Source organism: Dendroctonus ponderosae, unplaced genomic scaffold (genome assembly GCF_020466585.1).
Source record: "Dendroctonus ponderosae isolate FM_Combo_2020 unplaced genomic scaffold, Dpon_F_20191213v2 Dpon_F_20191213_10, whole genome shotgun sequence".
Classification (NCBI taxonomy): Eukaryota; Metazoa; Arthropoda; class Insecta; order Coleoptera; family Curculionidae; genus Dendroctonus; species Dendroctonus ponderosae.
In genome coordinates, this window is record NW_026017111.1 from 1,719,223 (window position 1) to 1,721,840 (window position 2,618).

Below are 2,618 nucleotides of genomic sequence, written 5' to 3' on the forward strand. Positions count from 1 at the left end.
TCTGGAAGTTTGCGAAACTTAGTTCTGGAGATTCTGGATCACTCTTGCCTAATTAAGTGCACTATTTAAGCGGCCAATATTAACCTTTGCGGTTGCTTTCTGAATGCGCATTGTAAACGAGCGTTAATCGGCACCAGTTTGATTTGATCGATTACTGTGAGGATGCCGAATTTGTTCAAAGTGCCAAAGTGCTAGCCGCAACTTTTGTCCAGTTTTTTTGCTCCACTCTGTAAATAGTGGTGAGTCATTTGGCAGGTTGAATTATCGAATTTCAACTGTCTCTGTCTGTCTGCTGCACGGATGTATTTCGGTCCTTTTCTAGACTTATGCCACGTAGTTTGAAAATAGGGGAAGGTTGTGCAAATTGTATACATTTGTTATTGTTTCAGAGCCAGTTGGGCCATGGCACCAGTTTCCCGTACAGTGCGCCAGGGGGCGGCCGCCCCGACTACTCAGGGATTCCCCAAAGACATGACGACCCCCTTTCGCTCCACCAAGCGCTCGGACAAGCCGTGGAGGACGCTCAAGCCGGTATTGACGACAACACGGGCTTCATTACCGATTTACCGTTGCTCAAAGGTAAGACGGCAGTTTCACTCACCTCACATGATCAATAGGGGTGCGAATCGGGCACCCTTTTCGTCCACCCCTCGGGCATTGGCAACGACCGAAAAACGCCTTGGGTGGTCCAAAAGGGCTGCTATAGTGCTAATTAGTGCTCTGTAAGCATTGTTTATGGGCGTGGCAACATCTGCCCAATATGGAGCCAACTAAATGGGGTGCAATTATCATTACGGGGGGTAAAAATTACAAAAAAAGTAACTTTTTTTTTTTAAATAAATAACTGGCTATTATTTAGGCATGAAAGGGGGTAAGGATCATTCGGGCGCCAATGCGATGGTGTCTCCTAGTGACGTGTTCTGTTCGGTGCCCGGTCGCTTGTCATTGCTGTCATCCACGTCAAAATACAAGGTATGCATTTGGTCAAAATCGCGTTCCTGAGTCGCGGCGACTGACATTTGATGTTCCTATTTGATAGGTGACGGTCGGCGAGGTGCAACGCCGATTATCACCGCCAGAGTGCCTCAATGCGTCCCTGCTGGGCGGCGTTCTTCGTCGCGCGAAAAGCAAAAATGGTGGACGCATTCTCAGGGAGAAATTGGAGAAAATCGGTCTCAACCTGCCGGCCGGTCGACGGAAAGCCGCCAACGTCACTCTGCTCACCTCCCTAGTAGAAGGTAAGTTGTTTTTTTCAGTGCATTGAGGCAGGTGTGGTGTATTATGGGACAGCTACATAGACTGGAAAAAATCTGAAATAGCCCAGAAATTTCTGATTTTTTTTTGTACAAAAGCGATTTAGATAACGCAGAAAAAACAATTATGGCGTCACTACATCAGTTTCCAAAACCATTGGTGCAGATAAACTTATCGCAATCTGTACTCGCTTTAGTACTCGTGGTAGCCCCAGCATTTATGTGGACGTCAATCCTGACAGTTCTTCTCAACATGCTCGATGCAATTTATTTAACTATGCGTCCACATATACATTGGGGCCTACCACTAGACACATGAGTCAAACTGTCCGTTGCCATGGCGATGCAAGTGTTTACGTGCGGAAATGTCACATGCCGCACGAATGACTGAGACTGTTTGCACCATGGGTTGGATTAAGTTCGATCATTGAAAAAATGCAAAAGGCATTTTTGCGAGTTTTCAAACTTCAAAACTTGAAAAATTGATATTTTTTCCAGGTGAAGCCATTCATCTGGCCAGAGACTTTGGATATGTGTGCGAGACGGAATTTCCTGCGCGCCAAGTAGCCGAGTACCTGCTGCGTCAACACGGAGAAACGCCGCGCAGAAAAGAACTGCTCCAAGCCACCAAACAAGTGACGAAAGAACTGATGGACTTGCTCAATCAAGATCGATCGCCGTTGTGTAATACGCGACCGCAAATCCTTCTGGATCCGTCAATCCAGCGGCATTTAACGCACTTTTCGCTCATCAGTCACGGATTCGGCAGTCCCGCGATAGTGGCTGCGCTCACCGCCATCCAGAACTTCCTCAGTGAAAGTTTGAAACATTTGGACAAAGTGTTCCCAGGACAGAACTCGGGTCAGCAGGGCCAGGGCATGCATGTCACGTCTAGTCTGGACAAGGCCAAACTCGACGACAAGAACAAGTGATGTTGTGTGAGGTCGTGCTGTGACCTGAGGAAGGCGTTCGGGTTCGAAACGTAGTTATGGGGGTAAGCAGCGTACTTGGCTGTTCTCAGCACGCTCGGGCATAAATGAGCTTCACTTTGCCCAGAGTAGGTATGTGGAAGCAAGGGCGGATTCAGGTGGGGGAGATCATAGGGGTCATGACCCCCCCCATTCAATTCTCTATCCAACGAATGGGGCTTAAGAAACTTAAGAGTCGATTTTGCCACTCAAAAAAAACCACGCAAATCTTAAAACTTCTTCAATTCAAGCATTTTTTGAGAAAACTGCCATTTCCTTATCGATGGTTCACTTTCTAAAACGGCCATTTATTTCTGTCTAGAATGATGTACAAATGAGCGTTCTTGCTCATTTTGCCTCCGAGAAATGAGCAAAAACGGGACGGAAAACATGGAAT

General features: G+C 46.9%; 1 protein-coding gene across 1 annotated transcript in view; it reads left to right on the forward strand.

Moving 5' to 3' along the window:
- LOC109542656 (transcription factor AP-2-epsilon) overlaps positions 1-2,618 on the forward strand; it is a gene marked incomplete in the record, with an annotated part of 14,709 nt that overhangs the window by 11,446 nt on the left and 645 nt on the right. The window contains 4 exon segments of the mRNA XM_019911965.2: positions 390-579; positions 860-972; positions 1,040-1,238; positions 1,752-2,191. Coding sequence (XP_019767524.1) covers positions 390-579; positions 860-972; positions 1,040-1,238; positions 1,752-2,185 — 936 coding nt within the window.